Below are 20,404 nucleotides of genomic sequence, written 5' to 3'. Positions count from 1 at the left end.
TTCTTGCCTAAGAACAACATGGCCTACACCTGCAACAAGTGCAAGTTGATCACGCTGCTGGAAGAAAAAGTAAGTGGACTGGAGCGGTGACTGTCGACCCTCCGGGGAATAAGAGAACATGAAGAGTTCTTGGACAGAATGGGGGAACTACAGCAGCAAAGTGAAGACCAGCTTGAAGACCAACAGCTAGGGATGGTGGAGAATTTCTCCATGAATCTCGGGGAGGCCGAATGCCGACGCATTTGGCCCCCCAAAATTGGCAGTGAAATTCCCTGCCACCCCCCTGCCACCCCCCTGGGATGGGACTTACCTCCCTCGAATGTCCTTCTCGGCGGCAGGTCCCGGTGGTGTTTCAGTGGCATTTTGGCGGGGGCGGGGGCGGCAGCCGGTCTTCCGACCGGCTGCCGCCACCGCCATTACAAAGTGAAGGTTAAAAACACACACACACGTGATAGGCTACGTAACGATTTACGTAGCCTATCACGGCTGACTTTGGAAATCTAGCCGTGATAGGCTACGTTAATCGTTACGTAGCCTATCACGTGTGTGTGTGTGTGTTTTTAACATTCACTTTTTTATTTCGCGGCCGGGGAGACGGGACGCTTCTCCCCGGCCTGAATTTCGGCCGGGTGAGGTGGGGTGCCTCCCCTCCGGCCTGAATTTCGGCCGGGCGAGGTGGGGCGGGGCACCTCCCCCCCGGCCTGAACTTCGCGGGGAGAACCGAAGCACCTTCCCCCCACCGCGAGGCAAGCTGCGGGACCAGGTAAGTGACTTTCGTACATCCCTACCAACAGCAAGATGAGGCAGAAGTGGGAAATGCTGAGGTGAAGAAAAATGGATTAGAGGATACTCCTTGGAAAAGGGTGACAGGAGAAGAAGAACTAGACACCACTCTGCACCAGTGGAAGCAGTGGAGCTGTGGAACCGATTTCAGGTTCTTTAGGATGAGACTGGAGGACAGCCTGCAAAGGAAGAATCACAGGGGAACCTACATGAGAGTGAGCAAGAGGCTGAAGATGAAACAGAGGCAATGAAACCCAGGCCTACAACAACAAGAAAAGAATGGTAGTAGTGGGAGGCTCCTTGCTGTGTAGGATCAAGACCCAAGTATGTTGCAAAGACCCGTGGACTCACCAGGTATGTTGTCTTCCAGGAGGATGGATTAGAGACATGACTGAAGAGTTGCCTGCACTCATAAAGCCCACTAACAGGTATCCCTTTCTTCTCATCCATGTGGGAACAAATGATACTGCCAAGTGGAGCTACAAAGAAATCACGTCAGACTTTGAAGCTTTGGGAAGGAAACTCAAGAACTTTGGGGCCCAGATAGTTCTCTCATTCACCCTTCCAGTAGTTAGAAGAGGGCTAGAAAGGGAAAGAAAAATACTCCAGGTGAATGACTGGCTATGAAGGTGGTGCTGACAAGATAAATTTGGATTCTGGGACCACGGGCTATACTTCCTGGAAGATGGGCTGTTGGCAAGGGACAGGTTGCACCTCACAAAGGACAGGAAGAATGTGTTTGGCCACAGCATGAAGAACTTCATCAGGAGGGTTTTAAACTGAATCCTACGGGGAAGGGAGATGTAAAGTTTGGGGTAACAATGGACGTAGGCTCATGCACTGCAACAGAGAGAACAGCTCTAATAGCGCCCAATAATAGTTTTCAGACACATGTAGGAAGAAAGCCAGACTATGAAGCACATGGTCTTCAATGTCTATATACTAATGCCCAGAGTATGGGAAACAGACAGAACAAACTTGAACTCTTAATACAAGAGGGAAATTATGACTTGGTAGGTAAAACTGAGACTTGGTGGGATGACTCTCATGACTGGAATACAGCAATTGAAGGATATAACCTGTTCAAAAAGAACAGGAGGAACAGAAAGGGAGGTGGGGTTGCATTGTATGTGAAAAATACATATCTCTGCACAGAGATACAGGAGGATGAGCTTGGTAGCCCCATCGAGAACATCTGGATCAAAATAAATGGAGCAAAGAAGAAAAGGAACCTAGTGGTCGGAGTCTTCTACCGGCCACCCAATCAAGGAGAAGACGAGGATGAAACTTGAAAAGCAAACTGCCAATGTTTTAAGGAAGCATGATATAGTAGTAATGGGAGACTTCAATTTTCCTGATATTTGTTGGGAGACAAATTCTGCAAAGCATGGCCCCTCCGCGGAATTCCTGACTTGTGTGGCAGATAATTTCCTCCTACAGAAAGTATTTTATTTTATTTTTTATTTTATTTTATTTATTTCATTTCTATACCGCCCAATAGCCGAAGCTCTCTGGGCGGTTCACAAAAACTAAAACCAAACAACACACAATAAAACAATTTAAAATATATAGAACATTAAAACCACAATATAACAATACAACCACAATAAAACCTAGCAGCAGTACAGGAGTTTAAAATACAGATTTAAAACAGCAAAGATAAAAATTTAGAAAGCTAAAATGCCTGGGAAAATAAAAAGGTCTTCACCTGGCGCCAAAAGGAGTACAATGTAGGCGCCAGGCGAACCTCACTAGGGAGCTCATTCCAGAGCCGGGGTGCCCCAGCAGAAAAAGCCCTCCTCCTAGTAGCCACCTGCCTCACTTCCTTTGGCAGGGGCTCACGGAGAAGGGCTGCTGCTGCTGATCTTAAGGTCCGGGCAGGCACATATGGGAGGAAGTAGAGGAAGGAACTAGAGGATCGGCTATCCTAGACTTGATCCTAACCAACAGATATGACTTAGTGGATAAAGTAGCAGTTACAGGAACTCTGGGGGAAAGCGACCATGTTGTACTTGAGTTCTTGGTCCTAAGGGAAGCAAAAGCCAAGTGTAGTCAAACGTGTACCCTGGATTTTAGGAAAGCTGATTTTAATAAACTCAGAACAATGTTCAGTAAGGTCCCATGGCAAGCGACTCTAATGAGAAAAGGCGTCCAAGATGGGTGGGAGCTTTTAAGAAAGGAAATTCTCAAGGCACAATTACAAACAATTCCAACAAGAAGAAAAGGTGGAAGACAACAGAAGAAGCCAATCTGGCTTCACAAAAAGCTTAGAGATGACCTGAAAATAAAAAGGACACATATAGGAAGTGGAAGGAAGGCCAAGCTACAGAGGAAGAGTACACAGACAGGTAGCACAGAATTGCAGGGATGGCGTCAGGAAGGCTAAAGCTGAGAACGAGCTGAGGTTAGCGAGGGAGGCTAAAAACAACAAAAAGGCTTTCTTCAGCTACGTGCATAGTAAAAGGCAGAGGAAAGAAATGGTTGTTCAGCTATTAGATAAGGATGGCAAAATGATAACAGATGGCAAAGAAAAGGCAGAGGTGCTCAATTCCTACTTTGGCTCAGTCTTCTCCCAAAAGAGGGTCTATGACCCCCCTGGCAAAGGCAAAGTACAGGCTGAAGGGGCAGGATTGCAGCTTGAGATCGATAGGCATATGGTCAAGGAACACCTAACTACTTTGAATGAGTTCAAATCTCCAGGGCCAGATGAACTGCATCCTACAGTAATAAAGGAACTGGCAGAAGAACTCTCAGAACCACTGTCTATTCTCTTTGGGAAATCATGGAGGACAGAGGAAGTGCCAGATGACTGGAGGAGGGCCAATGTTGTCCCTATCTTCAAAAAGGGTAAAAAGGAGGAACCTGGGAACTATAGACCAGTCCGTCTGACATCAATCCCTGGGAAAATTCTGGAGCAGATGATAAAGCAATCCATCTGTAAGCACCTTGAAAACAATGCAGGGATTACTCGAAGCCAACATGGATTTGTCAAGAACAAATCCTGCCAGACAACTCTGATCTCATTTTTTGATCAAGTCACCTCCCTTGTGGACCATGGGAATGCTGTAGACATAATATACCTTGACTTCAGCAAAGCTTTCAACAGAGCACCCCGTGATTTCCTGATGAGCAAACTAGCTCAAAGTGTGCTAGATGAAACAACGATCCAGTGGATCCACAGTTGGCTACAGAATCGGAATCAAAGAGTGTTTATCAACGGGGCCTTCTCAAACTGGGGAGTGGTAATGAGTGGGGTACCGCAGGGCTCAGTCCTGGGCCCAGTGCTCTTCAACATTTGTATTAATGACTTGGAGGAGGAGGTGCAGGGCATGCTGATCAAATTTGCAGATGACACAGAATTGGGCAGGATAGCTAATACTTTGGAAGACAGAAACAAAATTCAAAGTGATCTTGATAGACTGGAGTGCTGGGCAGAAAACAACAGAATGACATTTAATAGGGATAAATGCCAAGTTCTGCACCTAGGAAAAAGAAACCAAAGGCACAGTTACAGAATGGGGGATACGTGGCTCAACAACACTACAAGCGAGAAGGATCTTGGCATTGTTGTTGATCACAAGCTGAAGATGAGCCAACAATGTGATGTGGCGGCAAAAAGAGGCCAATGCTGTTTTGGGCTGCATTAATAGAAGCATAGCTTCCAAATCCTGAGAAGTTCTAGTTCCCCTCTACTCAGCAATGGTTAGGCCTCATCTGGAATACTGTGTCCTGTTCTGGGCACCACACTTTAAGAAGGATGCAAACAAACTGGAGAGGGTTCAGAGGAAGGCAACAAAGATGATCAGGGGACTAGTGGAAACAAAGCCCTATGAGGAGAGACTGAAAGAACTGGGCATGTTTAGCATGGAGAAGAGAAGACTGAGGGGAGATATGATAGTGCTCTTCAAGTCCTTGAAAGGTTGTCACAGAGAGGAAGGCCAGGATCTCTTCTCAATCATCCCAGAGTGCATGACAAAGATAATGAACAGTGGTTCTGAGAGTTCCTCTGCCAGTTCCTTTATTACTCTAGGATGCAGTTCATCTGACCCTGTTGATTTGAACTCAAAGTAATTAGGTGTTCCTTGACCATATGCCTATCAATCTCAAGCTGCAATCCTGCCCCTTCATCCTGTACTGTGAACCTGGCAAAAATGGGTTGCTGGGTGGTTGACAAACCACCCACAACACTAAAACAGTCCATGGATTCTAGGTAATTGTTGACCAGCCCAACAACCCACCCCCTCTGGGTTTGCATGTAACAAGAAGCTATGGCACTCCCCTTCTACACCCTGAATATTCAAAATGGCAGCTGCTGCCCTGACAAGACACCCTGCAGGAAAGTTCACCCATGGTGGCTTCTTGGTGTGTACTGGGATATTGGCTTTCAGCTTTCCTTTTCCTCTCTAAGTCTGTCTCATCCCTTCTTCTTAACCAGGACCCCAATGTATGCATCTCTTCCTTCTGTCTCTCTTTCTCTAGTAAATATTGCTTTTCCTCCTACCTTACAATATTCTAATCAGTGGCATGAGGAAGAGTTATCATCTCTGGCTCCACGTCATTATGACAGTCCCACAAACTTAATACAACTTAAAAGTTTTTTTAATTAATTTTTTTAAAAAAAGAAACAGCACTCCACCAACTACAATACAAGAACAATAGGAAGCCATCAATGCTTTAAGTGAGCAGCTTTCCCCCCCCCCCAGAAATAGTGGGCAAAGAGAGTTGCCAATCAGTTTCCCAAAGTCATTTTTGACTGAGTGAGGGTATTTTTTTTTAATTTAAATTGCTCTTTCTACCTTAAAGATTCACCAATAAGTCTGAAATTTTCAGAGTATCTAAAACCAGCACTTATATCTGGGTCTTGTCAATTTCAGAAAGATTGGAGAAACCCTTCCAATTTTATGAAGGTTAGAATAACCCACACCTCTGATAACCATTTTATATGGTGGAAAGCTTTGTGTCCCCCCCCCCCCCGGCCTGATCTATAGCCACAACTATGGCAGCTATAATTCCCCTGATCCCATTTCTTTCTGAACTCATTACAATTACAATTTGAATCCTTCTTAAAGTGTGGTGGCCAGAACTGCATTGAGTATTCAAGATGAGGTCTCTGAAGCATAGCATAGATTGGAACTATTACTTTATGTGGTTTTGGAATTATGCTTCTGTTGATGCAACCGGAAATTGCATTTTCCTGTTTTGCAGCCACATCACACTGCTGACTTATATTCAGGTTGTGACCTACCAGAACTTCAAGTTCCTTTCCGTGCATAAGATTCCCAAGCTAGGTCTCTTACAGCTGTGTACTTGTCTATGTTAAATTGCATTCTCCTCTGCTCTTCTGAACCTTCTAACCTATTGAGATCATTCTGAATGTTCTTGCCATCTTCTAAGGTATTAGCTATCCCACACAATTTTGTATCTGGAAATTCCATGAACATTTCCCACTCCTCATTCTCCAAATCTTAAATACAAATGTTGAAAAGTAGAGAGCCCAGAACTGAGCTCTGGAGCATCCCACTCAATACCTCCTTCCAGTTTGAAAACACGAGCACACCCTCATACTTCCACATTAATTGGCCAGGGATGGCTGTGCTAGCATCAATGACCTCTAGCTAGTACAATGGGATTCCCCTCAAAGAAGTCACTCCAGCTGATCCTATTGGTGTTGTGCTTGAGGTCACTTATGGTCAATTATGGTCAACTCAATTCTGTCAACTTAGTTACTTCCCTAAAACGATATCCATTAAAATGAATGGGACTTAAATAGCTTAAGTCCTATTGATTTCAATAGGTCTACTCTAAGTCATCCTTGGGCCTCAGTCTCCTCACAGTTTCCCAGTCCTGTCATCATACATGAACATTTTATAGCTAGAGGTCAGTTATGCTAGCATAGACATCCCTGGTCAATCCAATCTATGATCTTATTTTCTGTGATTGGATCCAGATTTAGGTGAGTGCACCTGGGCTGGTGGAACCAAACGTCCTGGCACCATCCTTCCCATAATAGCTCATCCAGGCCCCCTGCAGATGCTACAGACAGGGCCACAATTCCCTGCTGAATGGTGTAGTACATGGGGGAAGGGGTAGAGGGAAAGGCTTCCCTGAAAACTTGGAAGAAGCACATTCCATGAGCAGTGGAGATCAGAACCTGGATGCAACACTAGTGTCCTGTTCTTGAGATGAGGCATTCCATGACCAATTGTCCTTTACAATCTAACTAAGTGGCAGGAGAACCATCTATTCTGTTATGAAAAACAAGGGATCTTCCGCTATTCAGCAGGGAATTCCTAAGTGTAAACTAGTGGTTTTCTTCCCTTTAATTATCAAGAAGTGTGCAATTTATTTTGTCGCTCATCAAAATCACTAATGGAATATAAAGAATTGTGCAGTATAAAGAACTGTGCAGGCTATTAAATATGTTAAATAGAGAGAGAGAGAGCAAGTACTGAAGATGAAAATAGGGGAATCTGATTTTAGAGGAATGATTTGCGCTGGTATTTGGAATGATGGGCATGCATGTTTTACCGCTGGTACTCCTTCCATACATGGGATATGGGGCTTACATAGTTAATTGCAGTGTCCATGATCCACAGCCTCCACTTCACAAGTATTATCATTCGGGAGACCTCATCATTGGTGGCATTGTATCTCAAATTATGGTTGCCTTCAATCCTGCAAGTTTCCATGAAGAACCTGTGCCACCAGTGTTTGAGGATCTTGTGTAAGGAGTTCATCTTTGCTTTTATTCCATTATTTTTCTCCAGGGAGGTCATTCTTAGACCTACAGCCTGGGTAATTTGTACTGTAGTAAAAGTTGACAGATTAAGAGGGAGCTGAAGAAAAGATCTTGCATCTGATTAGGTAGACTATAGTCCATAAAATCTGATGCCATAATGAATGTGTTAGGTGCCACAAGACTTTTCATTGTTACTGAAGAAAGTAATTCCTTTTTTACTCAATGGATAGAAAAAGACAATTTTTGATTTATTTAAATATTTGACAGCACAACTTTCTATATGCCTGCTCAGAACCAAAGTACACTGTACACCAACCGAATAGCACATAGCTTAGCTTGTTTTCTTTCTTACTTCAGGATGTGCAGCTCTACTTCAGAGCAGTCCCATTACTGTCCAGGATGGGAGGATTAAACACCCCCCTGTTTTTTCCCCCAATCCCCCCCCCTTGGGGTGAGTTAAAAATAGAAACAAGGCAATCAATGGAAAAATAGTGGGGGTTGAAGGTTTAATTCATCTCTTCCAGAGTGCAGTGGTCCCAAACTGAATCAGGACAACATGGTCGAACACTACAGTAAGAAAAAAGGCAAACCTTGGTTACACATTACACAATTAGTGTCACATGCATAGGACTGCAGAGTAAAAGTTATTTTACTTCATTTTTCATTTTATTTTTACTTCTGTTTTTGTTGTTCTTTTACTCCACCAATTTCCATGTCACATGATGTTCCTCCATGGATATTCTGCCTCATCTTATTTACCCTGTTTGGGTCTTCTAATGTGCTTCTCAATTCAGCGTTCTTTTTTTTTTTCATTTTAAAAATACAATATCCACAGGGGGATCTATTCTTATTCATATTTGGTAGTAATTAAATCATTGTTCTTTTCACTTTGGAGGTAAAATTAATATTAATACCTAATTAACGCATATTAGCACTTCCAGGAACAATTAATTACTCAATTTTCCACCACATCGAAATCCTCTCTCTCTCTCTCTCTCTCTCTCCATAAACATACCCCTTTTCATACCCTTTCTCTTCCCAGCATTTGTTTAACTTCTCTCAAATGTCCTACTGCTATTTGTTATAAGCAAGCAAGAATGTTCCCCAGATGAATGTATCAGCTCCTCCATTAGTCAAATCCGAGGTCTATCCAACCCATTTATATCCACTCTTTCTTGCAGGCTAAGGACTGTCTCATGAAAAGTAGCCATCTGAATATTTTCAATAAATAAGAATAATGAAGATGATGTGGAACTCTGTGGTCAGGATTTTAAAAAGTGTGGAATACTTTTCTAATGCAGAATGCAACTCTCATTTTAGTATAGTGACAAAGAATTACCAGCACATCCTGGCCTTGGCATTTGCAGTAAAGGAGATCAATGAAAACCCTTGGATCCTACCCAATCTTACCTTGGGCTTCCACATCTATGACAGCTACTTCAATGCTAAGTGGACCTATCATGCAATAATACAACTCATATCTGCATTGGAGGGATTTGTCCCTAACTACAAATGTGACAATCAGAATCGCCTGATAGCAGTTATTGGGGGACTGGACTCTCAAACCTCCCTTCAAGTAGCAACTATCTTGGACATCTATAAAATACCACAGGTAATACATGCACTCCTTTTTGGTTGTGCATTAGAGTCCAGTTGATCATTGGGGATCATTTTTTCACTCCCACTTGTACAGTACTACACCCATGTGCATGAGCACATGCATAAAGATATAGAGTTGGATACTGACTAAGTCGACTGTGTTTTGTTACTATTGAAAACATTGGCTCCTAAGCCAAGTCACAACAAGCTCTTCACTTTGATTTCAGTGTGATCTAAGGTCCACTAACATAGTCTGGATCCACTGAAATCTAGGGTAATGTAGGAGTTAAAGAGTGGGAACTTTATTGCACAGGGACCCCAGTCCAGTTCTCCCCTCAGTTGTCAATACTATTATTTATTTCTTTACTTATTTATTGCATTTCAATAGCCAAAGATCTCTGGGTGGATCACAACAATTAAAACCACAAAAACAACATGATAAAATATAATATAAAAGTTTAAAACCTTACAACTACAGAATATAATGAAAATGAAAAATAAAAGCCCAAAGAAAACCTATCACCAGTGCAAAGTTTTAAAATACAGTCACCTATTTAAAAACAAGAGAAACTGAAAAACTAAAATGCCAGGAGAAATACAAAGGCCTTCACCTGTTGCAGAAAACACTAGGTGGCCTTCTGCCACTATTATTCTGTCAGCAATGGCATCTATCTGTCATGGCAGGGGGTAAAATCACAGGGCTGTTGTAAATATTACAGCACTTGGAACTGCTGTTTTTACTAATATTTGTCCCCTCCACAATCTATGTTTAGCTCATTTATGGTCCTTCTCCAGTGATGAATGATAAAGCCCCAGGTCTTTCCTTCTTCCAAATGGTTCCTCAGGAAGCCCTTCAGTACATGGGAATTCTCTCTTTGCTTCTGCATTTCAGTTGGACATGGATTGGGGTCCTTGCAATGGATGATGAAAATGGAGAAAGATTTGTGCAGACCGCACTTCCAGCATTTTCCAAGAAGGGCATCTGTTTTGCCTTCATAGAAAGAAGCCCCAAATTCAGTTATGTCTCTGAATTTAAAGAGATGCTACAACAGGGGGCAAAATTATTTGATATAATCATGGGCAGCAAAGCCAACGTATTGGTGGCCTATGGAGCATCCTATTCCATTTCTTTCTTGATATGGTTGTCATATATTTCAGAACAAGAAGATGTGACACATAAACCGAAAGGTAAAGTGTGGATAATGACAGCCCAGATGGAGCTCAGTATAATGCTCTATCAGAGGACCTGGGATATTGAGATAATCCATGGTGCTCTGTCGTTAACAATTCACTCAAATGACCTACCAAAATTTCACCGCTTTGTTCAGAGCAGAAAGCCATCCAGTCCGAGAGGAGATGGTTTCATCAGAGACTTATGGAAACAGGCTTTCAATTGTGTCTTCCCAAATGAAGTTACAGGCAAATTGGATGGAGAGATTTGTTCTGGTGAGGAGAAGCTGGAGAGCCTCCCTGGTCCCTGGTCCTTTGTTTGAAATGAGCATGACCGGCCACAGCTACAGCATCTACAATGCTGTCTATGCTGTGGCCCATGCGTTACATGCCATGTCCTCATCTACACTCATGTATAATGGAAAAGTAAATTGTGAGAGGCTGAAGCATTTGTGGCAGGTAATGGGCTCAAAATGCAAAGCAAAATCTTATGTATCATGATAGACTCCTGCTACAAGCTCTTTCTTCAACCTGTTTGTTGATGACATTTTTATCTTCCTTCCTTCCCCACCAGAATACAGAATATGGTACATTTAAATCAGCCTGTGGCTAAAACACATCTGTCTTTTATGAGATCGAGACCCCTTCAGTTTAACAGAAGAGTTAAGGCATTTTCATATTGACTCATGCATCAGATAGAATGTATATTGTACATTTAATTATTGACCCTAATTTCTGTGCCGTGCATCAATAAACCTATCCCATAGCAGGTGTGGCAACACTGGATATCCACATGGTGCTGGACTACTTGACCCATCATCCCTGATCATTGGTCATGCTGGCTATGGCTGATGGGAGTTTGATATTCACCACACATGGCAAACTTTTACATATTCTTCATATATTAATTTCCAGTTTAGTGGGTTTGGGTTTATAGATGAAATCTTTTTTTTTTTCTTCTAATAGCAAGAAGATCCTAGAATGGGTCATAGAAGTTATAGCTGCATTTTGCCCATTTGCTTCTGTGTTGCATAGGTGTGATTTGTTGTAGTAGTTGTAAATTCAGATCAAATTAACTAAGTGCACAATACTGTGCATGTTCAAAAAACCTTCAGTTCTAGGGGTGTACAAAACCCCACTTACCTGTCTCTGCTGGGTTCCATGGGGGGGGGAGGTAATCCGGTCCTCCCCCCGGAATCCTTGATGGAGGGGAGGTGATCCGGTCCTCCCCCCAGAATCCTGCTTGGCCAGCTCCACTCCGCAGCCAGTCCGTGGAGCTGCCGGCCTGGCCGATCCACAGCAGGGGGCCCATCTGCTGCCGGGCTGCTGCAGACGCAAATGGCATCCTGCGTAGGGGACGCCATTTGCGTCCCTACACTAGGCCGTGATAGGTTACGTACATATTTATGTAGCCTATCATGGCTACAGCAGGGACGCAAATGGCAGCCACCACGACGGCCTCCATTTGCAGTCGCAGCAGCCCGGAAGACGACCTGGAGCCGCCGCCGGAGCCGCTGCCGCATCTGCAGCCAGGTAGGTCCATTTCAGGGGATTATTGTGGGGGTGGCTGGGGGCAAGGCTATTCCACCACGGATTCCAGGGGGTGGATTCTTTAGAAGTCCATGGCAGAATGCTCCAACATCCCTATTCAATCAATTCCCAATTTCCTATGACTTATTTTCTTTCTAAACATGCATAAGATTACTCCCTAAACTGCATGAGACCTGAATGGTGGCGATTTACTTCCTCCCATATACTTAACATTAGTGATGCTGGAGAAATCCACTGCAGGTAGGGATGTTAGAGGAATCTGCCGCTGATTCAAATGAGACTGGATTCTTTGGAATCCGGCCTCTGGAATCCACAGTGGATTGGCCCCACTTACCTCCGCTCCAGGAGGATTCCATGCAGAACGGCACTTGGCTGCTTGCTCAACCGGTGCTGTTCCCCTCCGCACTGATCGCCTTTTTTTTAAAAAAAAAGGACACATAGACTTATACGCAAGATTCATGGCTCTATTTTGCATATAAGTCTATGGGCACATCCTGCTGATCATCGTGGTGTTTTTTTAAAATGGCGATTGGTGGAGAGGTGAACAGGACGGGTCCAGGAGGTAAGCAGCCCTCAAGCCATGTGGCTCTGTGGAATCCTCGTGGAGCAGAGCCACTCCTGAGGATTCTGGGGTGGAGGGAGGAATGGATCACCTCCCCCCCGGGTGGATTCCCCACTGGAACGGATGGTGGGGAATCCATACACCCCTAACTACAGACTCCAGTGAGGCCAGATTCCCATGAATCTGACCTGCGGAACACACATCATGGCCACAATTTACATAGAAGTAAGAACTTTACAGCCATAATTTATGTAGAAGTAAGGGGTTGATGGATGCAAATAGCATAAATATGCAAATTGCAGCTGTAATTTTCCCATGATAGGCTAATGGCAGCCACCATTCGCGTTTCTTGCCTGTTTTTAAGCTGGAAAGACACCCCACAAAATCCAGTGGATGTACAAGGGCTCTGGGGAAATCCTATAAGTTCCAAGTTGCCCAGATTTGCCCACAGTGGACCCCACACCCAGACTGGATGTCATGGGGGTTGCCCATTCCTACTTATCATACATACTCCACTTTAAGGTTTTGCCAGTCTTCACATATCAGGTCAGTAATCTTCAAATGAATGATTTGGTCTTAGTCAATTCATTACTTTCTTCAACGTTTTCCTGGTTTTACTATTATCTTCATAGCTTGTCCAAAACTCCAAAAGGTGGACTAGCAATACTGTGTAGTCCCCTCTTGTTATGCTCAAGATAAAGCTGTGTTTGAGTGGTTTCGGACCGGTGTCCTTTGCTCTTCAATTCAGCTCCATCACTTTCTGAGAGGTGTCTCATTTAACGACACGGCTGGGGACAAGATTTCCTTCAACCAGAATGGGGAGTTAATAGCTGGATATGATATTATCAACTGGATCATTTCCCCAAATACATCTTTTCATAGAGTGAAAGTTGGGAGGATGGATACTGAGGCTGCTCCAGACCAAGCATTCACCATCAATGAGGATGTCATAACATGGCACAGCTGGTTTAACCAGGTAGGATCCAAGTGTCAGCAACTGAGAAAGACATAGATCTTTCTATGAGCAAATGATTGCTGGAGGGAGTAATCCTATGGCTGCGTCTAGACAGCCATAGGACTTTTCAGTTCCCAGAAACCTCACTCCCTTCCCTCTCCCCTGCTGCCTTGTAGGTAACATGGTTCATCTCCATCTCCGCACTCATAAGCACAGCGCAAAGTGGGAAAAAGGGGGGTGTTCCCAGGGGTGGGGAGGGAAGGGGAGGGGAGGAGACCACGGAAGTGTTGTTATGATGCTTCCCATATGCCATCTGGCCACCCTCCATGCTCCACCCACCCTGCACTGGATAGTGGGCTGCCTCTGAGTTTGGCCAACTATCCCCATAGGATTGCACCCTTAATTATCAAAATATTTCTAAAATCACCTTTATACAGGTGATATGCAACTCTACAAACAAGACAATCAGGTGAAGACTGAACAGGCCATATTTAAAACACCCAGTTAAAAACCCAAAGTAAAACTGCTACTGGCAGCAGCAGCAACTGTGTTGACAGCCTGGCTCCCACTTTTCACCTGCCATACTGTTCCACACCTAGAATAATCCCAGGATGTAGTGGGACAGCAGGGATTGGGGAGGCAGCCACCATCCTAAACTAGTGAAGACAAACTGGAGAAATTTCTGCAAAGAGACCTTTTATTTCTAGGGGTCAGAAAAGGGATCAGAGAAGAAACACTATTTATCGTGCTTATTTATATTTGTATTATATAAATAAGCACGATTTTTGTATTACATTAATTATTCATTTCTGTATCTCTCTGTGTAATTCTCTTGGAGATTGCATTTTGCACATGGAATTTAATTAAATAATAAGCAGATTAAATGCATAGAAAGTTGACAATGTTCTACATTATTGGAATTATAAATATAGGGATAATGATGAAAAATGCCCAGTTTTGCTTTCCTTCTTCTACTGTCACCATCACCACCACCATCGCTTCATCACCATCATAATGGAAATGAGGAACACAGCCTGTACTGCTCTGTATGAGCTAATTATTTACTGAAATGGTACAGGAGTCATTTTTATATCAATTTATCTGACATGGCTCTATCAAACTTTGAAAGACTAAGGGTGTAATCCTATGCACATTTAGACCACACACAAAAAGTCCTACCGCTCCCAGCATCCCTCCAGCCAGCCATTCATGCTGAAACATGGTGGGTGTGTCATGTTTGTCCTCCCTACCCATAGGTTGTTCTATTTTCCAAGTAAGATGGCAATTGAGCAGGAAGCACTCACACAATTGGCCCCATGTACACAACCACAAGACATCCAGCATTAGCATGGTAATCCAGCAAGAAGCCATGCAATATTGGCTCCAGAATTGCTCCAGTAACACTGGGTTGGATCCAGACTTCCATGAGTAACTTATCTCCCATTGATTTCAGTGGGTCTACTCTAAGGACGGCTAAGTCAGGATCCAATCCACTGAGTGTAGCAAGACTGATCATATTTGCCCTTCCTGAGGCTGTGCACAACTGGAACACACTTATACAGTGATATCTGTACTTCCCCAGGTTTTGCAATACAGGTTGCAAGGCAAAAAATACACACCAAAAATGTATAGAACAGGGGGAAATGTGCACAAAAATTGCTGGCATCAAATGCATACATTAGGAAAATTGTGTACAAAAATGCATATATTAGGAGTAAAATGCACAAAAGTAAGTATGACATTTAGGGGAAAAAATCGCAAGCGGATGCAGAAATGGGACAGAATGAAAAGGTTTGAAAAATGAGAAACTGAGATGAATTGAATTTGACAGATCCAGTCATATTTACTTTGAACTGTATTAAACCCAGCCTAAATTGACTCCTCAGAGTTCAGTAACCCTAGAACTAGTACCATGAATTCATTTTATTCATTCATTCATTCATTCATTCATTCAGCCTGGTAATTTTGATTTTGTATTTTTCTTTTTATGTATTAAGTCTAGATTATATCGCTGTAATACTGAATTTACTCTTTGTTTATTGAATTGTTGATACTGGACATATCCAGCACTGCCAATCCACTTACCCTACTGATGTATTGCTAACGTAAGTGACCTGTAGCGGTACACAAAGTCTAAGCTGGGATGATGTGTTTCCCCAGAAAATGATATTGGTGTACCACTGGAGGTGGCTTATGCTAGTGGTACGCCAACAGAGTAACCACAGCAACATTGTTGGATACTGCCCATTGTCATATTTGATTTTTTTTGTATGTTTGTAATGAATTGTTGTATTCCAAATGTTATTTACTTTGGTAAATTAATGTTTATTGTCAGCTGCCTTGAGTACCATGTACTGTGGAAAAGTGGCATATTTTAAGACTAAACCTTAGAAATTATCATCTCTTTCCTCTCTGGATTAGACACAGCCTGTCTCTGTATGTACTGAGAGCTGCCATCCCGGTTCAAGCAAGAAAGTGAAGGAAGGGGAGCCATTTTGTTGCTTTGATTGCTTTCAGTGTCCAGAAGGGAAGATTTCATACCAAAAGGGTAAGAAGAACATTGTGTGTAATATGTTGAATCCAGGCACAGTGAATGGACTGTCCAATTTTTTCTTTTTCAGACATGAGTGACTGTTACACATGCAGAGATGGATACTACCCAAATAAAAACAAGGACTTCTGTATTTTCAAGAATATCAGCTTCTTGTCTTATGAAGAACCTTTGGGCATCAGTTTAGCTCTTTTTGCCATTTTCTTTTCTTTGTTAACATGTTTGGTGCTAGGAACATTTATGAAGCAACACAACACTCCCATTGTCATAGCCAATAACCAAAATCTCACTTACATTCTCCTCATCTCCCTCTTGCTTTGCTTCCTTTGCACTTTGCTGTTCATTGGCCAACCTCAGATGGTGACATGTCTCCTCCAACAAACTGTTTTTGGCACTGTCTTCTCATTGGCTGTGTCTTGTGTGTTGGCCAAAACTATCACTGTGGTTCTGGCTTTCATGGCCACCAAACCGGGATCCAGAATGAGGAACTGGGTGGGGAAAAGTCTGGCCAACTCCATTGTTCTTTTTTGCTCCCTTATTCAAGCAGGCATTTGTACTGTGTGGTTAGCAACCTCTCCCCCATTCCCAGAGGCTGACATGCATTCAGTGACTGAAGAAATAGTACTGGAATGTAATACAGGTTCTGTAATTCTATTTTATTGTGTCCTGGGCTACATGAGCTTCCTGGCAATTGTGAGTTTGGCAGTAGCTTTTTTTGCCAGGAAGTTACCAGATAGTTTCAATGAAGCCAAGTTTATCACTTTCAGCATGTTGGTTTTTTGCACTGTTTGGTTATCTTTTGTTCCAACCTACCTGAGCACTCAAGGAAAGTACATGGTAGCTGTGGAGATCTTTTCTATCTTAGCCTCCAGTGCTGGGTTGCTGAGTTGCATCTTTTTCCCCAAATGCTACATTATTCTGTTGAGGCCAGAACTGAACAACAAGGAACAGCTAATAAGAAGAAAGACTTGAAGAAAATAAAAGTTGATGCACATTCCTACAGTCAACAGTCCACAAAATACTTTAGCCCATTCCACTCCTCTGCTGTAGAGGAAAAAATGTCATAGTTGCTTGATAAAGATTTAAAAGTAAAGTTGGTTTTGGCCCTCAGTTCACAAGTGCAGGACTTTCAATGTTATGGAGTGGGGGTATTGGATTTGTAAGTGTTACCAAGTCTTTCAATAATGATACCACATATAATTGATCTATGAAACTCCCTACCACAGTATTTGCGGTCACCCCCTGTCTTGCCCCCATGGCTTAGTTGCCTTCAAAAAATGGTAAGTTAAATTAATGGAGGATAAGACTATCCATGGTTATTAGTCATGATGGCTACATGGGACCTTCAAATGTGCAAGCAATGTGCCCATGGATACCATTTGGTTAGAAGTCACACCATTGGAGAGCTGTTGTATATATGTGCTGCTTCTGTGCTTCCCTGGTAGGCCAAAGTGGGAAACAAGATACTGGAACTGATAGACCTTTCATCTTATTTTTAGCAGGGTTTCTCTTGAGTCGAGAGAGACAAAGAGAGTCAGAGATGGAGGGGTGGGGGGGAGAGTGTGTGTTTGAGAATCCAAGGTCAATCTGTAGCATTAGAATCTGAGTAAACCAATATTGTCATGAGCGTACATTGGTTCCAAACTACCTTCCATGTCCTATCAAAATCAACTTTATCATTACTTGTTGGCTAAACCTTTAATGGTTATTTATACGCATTAACTAAATAGTAATATATGGCCAATGGAAATGGATTGTTTGCTCCCATTCCTTTGCTATAAGACTGAGGTTATGATATTGAAAGATAAGATTTACCGTTTGTGGTGTACCGGATTGAAGATTTAATAATACTTGCAATGTTTGGAAGAATGCTGTATAGGTATAATCTGCAATTGGATTTATATTTGCATATTTGGTTTGTTCTTATTGAAGTTTAATATAATCCTTTTTTTTCTCTCTTCCTTCTTTTGCTAGCCTCCCTTTTTTCTTTTCCTCAGAATACTGTAATGTTGGAAACTGAAGATTCTGATTATGTTGTTGGTAGTGTTTATCTCATTTTTAAAAAAATAAAATAAGAATAGATTTTAGAAAATAAACTTTATCTCCCTGTGTATGGAAATAAGTAGTTTACATAGTCTATAGTGGTCCATTAAAATGGAATATAATATATTAAATGAATGCATATGCCAAATGGATTGAACATCAAATAATGTCCAGTTCCATGGCAGAAGCTATTGGTATAACATCTTTTATTGGCCCCAGGCCTGCAAACAAGTCACCGGTAGTTTTACAGGGGCCTAGAGATCCATAATGTTTTGCTTAGGTTCATTATTGGTGCAGTTTCCTTGCCAGTGGGCCTCTGAGCATGTGAGATGAGTCAAAGGTCGATAGTGCAGCCTCAGTGCATTCCATGCTAACAAAGGCTAGTATCTTATCAGGGCCTAGGAAGTGCCTGAGAAGTGAGGCTATGTTTATGCTGAGTTACAGGTGGCTGTGCTGGGAAAGTTCTGATTGTTCTGAAAGTTCTGAAAGTTCTGGCTTATCATTATCTCAGCACCTCCAAACCTTAGCAGCCCACAGCCAGGGCATTCACATCTGTGTTAGTTTTCTACTTCTGATTTACATGGGGCAGGGGTAAGTAATTAGAGCTCTGTACAAATGGCCTCTTGAAATTCTCCACCCTAGTTGTGGACAGAAGAATTGGGGCAGGGCACAATTCACCACCCCTTCATGGATCACTGCCTTGTTGTGGCGAAGGGGCTTGCATAACTCAGTGAAGCCATAAGCTATGCCATGCAGGGCCACCCAAGACGGACAGGTCATGGCAGAGAGTTCTGACAAAATGTGGTCCACTGGAGAAGGAAATGGCAACCCACTCCAGTATTCTTGCCAAGAAAACCCCATGGAACGTATCACAAGGCTAAAAGAGATGACGCCGGAAGATGAGCCCCTCAGGTTGGAAGGTGTCCAATATGCTACTGGGGAAGAGCAGAGGGTATTTCCAAGTAGCGCCAGAAAGAGTGAAGCGGCTGGGCCAAAGCCGAAAGGACACTCAGCTGTGGATGTGTCTGGTGGTGAAAAGGAAATCCGATGCTGTAAAGAACAATATTGTTTAGGAACCTGGAATGTCAGATCAATGAATCAAGGTAAGCTGGAGGTGGTCAAACATGAGATGGCAAGATTGAACATCTACATCTTGGGAATCAGCGAACTAAAATGGACAGGCATGGGCGAATTTAATTCAGGTGACCATCATATCTACTATTGTGGGCAAGAATCCCTTAGAAGAAATGGAGTAGCACTCATAGTCAACAAAAGGGTGGGAAAAGCAGTACTGGGGTACAATCTTAAAAATGATAGAATGATCTCAGTACGAATCCAAGGCAAACCATTCAACATCACAGTAATTCAAGTCTATGCCCCAACCACTGATGCCGAAGAAGCTGAGGTTGATCGGTTCTATGAAGACCTAGAACACCTTCTAGAACTAACACCAAAAAAAGATGTCCTCTTCATCATAGGCGATTGGAATGCTAAAGTAAGAACTCAAGAAATCACCGGGATAACAGGCAGGCATGGCCTTGGTGTACAAAACGAAGCAGGACAAAAGCTAATAGAGTTTTGCCAAGAGAACATGCTGATCATAGCAAACACTCTTTTCCAACAGCACAACAGATGACTCTACACATGGACATCACCAGATGGTCAATATCGAAATCAGATTGATTATGTCCTTTGCAGCCAAAGATGGAGACGCTCCATACAGTCAGTCAAAACAAGACCAGGAGCTGACTGTGGCTCAGATCATGAGCTGCTTCTTGCAAAATTTCGGCTTGAATTGAAGAACGTCGGGAAAACCACTAAACCGTTCAGGTATGACCTAAATCATATCCCTTATGAATATACAGTGGAGGTGAGGAATAGATTTAAGGGATTAGACCTGATAGACAGAGTGCCTGAGGAACTATGGATGGAGGTCCGTAACATTGTTCAGGAGGCAGCAACGAAATCCATCCCAAAGAAAAAGAAATGCAAGAAAGCAAAGTGGCTGTCTGATGAGGCTTTACAAGTAGCTCATGAAAGAAGGGCAGCGAAAAGCAAGGGAGAAAGGGGAAGATATATCCAACTGAATGCAGAGTTCCAGAGAATAGCAAGGAGAGACAAGAAGGCCTTCTTAAATGAACAATGCAAAGAAATCGAGGAAAACAACAGAATGGGAAAGACTAGAGATCTCTTCAAGAAAATTGGAGATCTCAAGGGAACGTTTTGTGCAAAGATGGGCATGATAAAGGTAGGGATGGCGGAGAATTTCTCCCCGAAACTTCGGGGGGCCGAGCGCCAATGTGTTCAGCCCCCCGAACAAGTTTCGGGGAGAAATCCTCCACACACACCCGCCCCCCGCACCCCCCTCCGGGACGGGACTTACCTTCCCTGAATGTCCCTCCCGGCGGCGGGTCCGGCTGGCGGTTCGTCGGGTGTTCGAGCGGGGCGGGA

At 43.1% G+C, this 20,404-nt stretch overlaps 1 protein-coding gene across 1 annotated transcript; it reads left to right on the top strand.

Moving 5' to 3' along the window:
* Positions 1-565: 565 nt before the first annotated feature.
* Positions 566-17,998, top strand: LOC146341869 (vomeronasal type-2 receptor 26-like). Its single transcript, XM_084808432.1, has 4 exons — positions 566-763; positions 13,287-13,380; positions 15,781-15,907; positions 15,981-17,998. The coding sequence occupies exons 2-4, from the start codon at positions 13,303-13,305 to the stop codon at positions 16,880-16,882; spliced, it is 1,107 nt and encodes a 368-aa protein (XP_084664558.1). The 5' UTR covers positions 566-763; positions 13,287-13,302; the 3' UTR covers positions 16,883-17,998.
* The last annotated feature ends 2,406 nt before the right edge of the window (positions 17,999-20,404 follow it).

The sequence above is a fragment of the Heloderma suspectum genome, chromosome 6 (assembly GCF_057233095.1).
Source record: "Heloderma suspectum isolate Gila_16-S chromosome 6, 16-S_ref, whole genome shotgun sequence".
Classification (NCBI taxonomy): domain Eukaryota; kingdom Metazoa; phylum Chordata; class Lepidosauria; order Squamata; family Helodermatidae; genus Heloderma; species Heloderma suspectum.
This window is presented reverse-complemented; position numbering and strand designations above follow the sequence as displayed.

What these genes read in the sequence shown, in the direction of transcription:
- LOC146341869 (XM_084808432.1), top strand. Translation starts at nt 13,303, where the DNA reads ATGGATACTGAGGCTGCTCCAGACCAAGCATTCACCATCAATGAGGAT. An exon ending in GGCACAGCTGGTTTAACCAG is followed by an intron (nt 13,381 to 15,780) that starts GTAGGATCCAAG and finishes TCTCTGGATTAG; the next exon opens with ACACAGCCTGTCTCTGTATG. An exon ending in GAAGATTTCATACCAAAAGG is followed by an intron (nt 15,908 to 15,980) that starts GTAAGAAGAACA and finishes TTTCTTTTTCAG; the next exon opens with ACATGAGTGACTGTTACACA.